Source organism: Halyomorpha halys, unplaced genomic scaffold, assembly GCF_000696795.3.
Source record: "Halyomorpha halys isolate HHAL.00 unplaced genomic scaffold, Hhal_1.1 Scaffold939.1, whole genome shotgun sequence".
NCBI classification, from domain to species: Eukaryota; Metazoa; Arthropoda; class Insecta; order Hemiptera; family Pentatomidae; genus Halyomorpha; species Halyomorpha halys.
Genome location: NW_027108038.1, coordinates 239,004 through 241,311, shown reverse-complemented (window position 1 = coordinate 241,311; position 2,308 = coordinate 239,004). Strand labels below are relative to the sequence as shown.

The 2,308-nt window shown below is 29.6% G+C and overlaps 1 protein-coding gene across 1 annotated transcript in view; it reads left to right on the top strand.

Moving 5' to 3' along the window:
- The window catches only part of LOC106687266 (farnesol dehydrogenase), a 19,211-nt gene that overhangs the window by 4,936 nt on the left and 11,967 nt on the right, over positions 1–2,308 (top strand). Inside the window, exon 2 of the mRNA XM_014431038.2 lies at positions 1,664–1,832. Within this exon, the coding sequence (XP_014286524.1) occupies positions 1,664–1,832 (169 nt within the window). The remainder of the gene's footprint in view (positions 1–1,663; positions 1,833–2,308) is intronic.

Below are 2,308 nucleotides of genomic sequence, written 5' to 3'. Positions count from 1 at the left end.
AAGGCACTGTGTTATTAACGCCGAGGAATCCGGCTGTGAAAGTTAATTATTTTATGTTTCACTGCGGGCCTACCCAGCTTCATAAAGTCAAGCGTGATTCTGACCATATCACCTCCTTGCACAACTCTTGGTCTAGCAACAGAACTTCCTTACAAAATACTGCATCTCTTACCCTTCATGGGTTGTAGTGGTACATATTTAATTTTTTCTATATTTTTATATAATGTTATCATTAATACGCTTATGTAATACTACAGTCCGGAGTGGACCTTGATTTTCTTAACAATGGTTCTTTATAGCCCTCTCTATACAGTGACTCCTAACGCTATCACATCAAATTAATCCATTTACTATGGTCAATGTCATGTAGGGGTGGTTAGATCGGTAAGTGGAGTAAGAGGTCAGGGTCCTGGATAAAAAAGGGCACCGAGGTTTTCCTAATTTAAATATTTTGGGAAAGGCCGACAGTTTCCAAAAAAACTTCTGTAAAAACACATGAAAAAAGCTAAAAATAAACTTTCTAAATTTAACCCTTTCACTGCTTGAATTCTTTATTTAATTTACTTTTTTTTTGTTTTTTTTTTTTGTTCTGAAAATTATTTTTATTAGTTGTAACAAGAAGATGGATGTCTGAATGTCTACTTTAGTCCGTTCCTTCTACATGATCTTTGGATCTCGATATATTAGCAGTATTTGGCACTTAGATCACTTGGACTCACCATGGCTCATTTGATAATGTTCTAGAATTGAGTATATTTGTATTGTGAATATTTGAATATAAAAAAAATTTAAATAAGGAAATATTACTAATATAATAATATAAATAACTAAAATCCATACAAGGGGCATGTATAAAAGATTTTCTCCTCTAGTTGAGTGTAAGAAACCTATCTTAGAAACTCAAAAGTTTTTAATCTTGCATAAATTGTCTTTAAAATAAAATTATTGGAACAAACTATATTTACATGTTGCCTTTAAATGTTCTATTTACTCATATGTAGAATTTTCGCTTTCATTAATGGAATGATTAGAAAAACTGTGGTGCGGTGCGCCACCACCATATTTTGAAACGAAATTATAGCTTTTTTCTAAATCCTCTTTTCAATTCATGATGCCAAAACTTCCCCTTAGTGTATTTCTGTTTATTGAAGAAATTACAAATACTTATCGTGTTTCCATGGGTGATTATAAAGATGATTGTAGGATATAAACTGATAAGTATTGTCTTAAAATTTTCAAAACGTGACACATCTTATATTTTCAAGACCTAAATTTTATTTCTTATTATTATTATTAGAATTATCCTTATTTTATACCATTTTTATAAAAATCAAATTATATAGAAACTATTTAAAAAAGCTGAATATAGCTTTATATTGTGAGGTTGAAATATTAATATTGCAATTGGAGAAAATTTATGCTGTGTAAAACTCCTAACTGAAAAAAAAAAGACAATTGTTTAGGAAATTTAAAAACTTTTGTTGTAAAATAAATTTTATAGAGACCTTAATGACAAATCAAAGTAAATACTGTCTTGATGACAAGTAACATAGTTGTAATTTATGCTGTTTTTGTGTGCCTTCAATTTTTACAAACACAACTATATATAAATATATATATATATTTGTGTGTACGTAGTATTATATTATGGAAATTACAACAGGACTTGGAAAAGGAATTGAGAGAGAAGGGTTACACTGTGAACGGCTACCTGTGTGATGTTCAAAGAGAGTCCAGTGTCAAAGATGCCTTCGACCGGATAGAAGAGGACTTCGGTGGAATCCACCTACTTGTCAACAACGCAGCTACTGGAGCTTTAGTTAATATGTTGGGTAAGCACCGCCTATCATAATTAATTAATTAACTAACTCACGGTTAACTAAGTCCTCTGATGAACAAATTTCTTCATTTCTAATATCAGTGCTGCTAGAGTATTATTAAATGATTTTAATCATATTTCATCTATATAAGCTTTATACGCGGGTAATTCTGAAAAAAGGACATTAAAAGATAAATGACTGAAATTTTTCTTGTGTTCACAATTAATTAATAGAATATCGTTATCCTCTGTTGTGATATTTTTAAAACTAAGTGCTTAAAATATTTCTTCTAAAGTATTAATTACTGTTGCTTTTAATATTTCCTAAAAAAAAAAATTGAATGACCATTATAAAAGTTTAGAAATTCCCACAAGTTGTTGTTATTGATTGTTGCTTAAAGGCGTAAAACCCTCTGGTCATCAACGCCTATGGCATGATAAAAGTAAAAAAACATTTTTTTAAATAATTAAAGAAATTAATAAATAAAA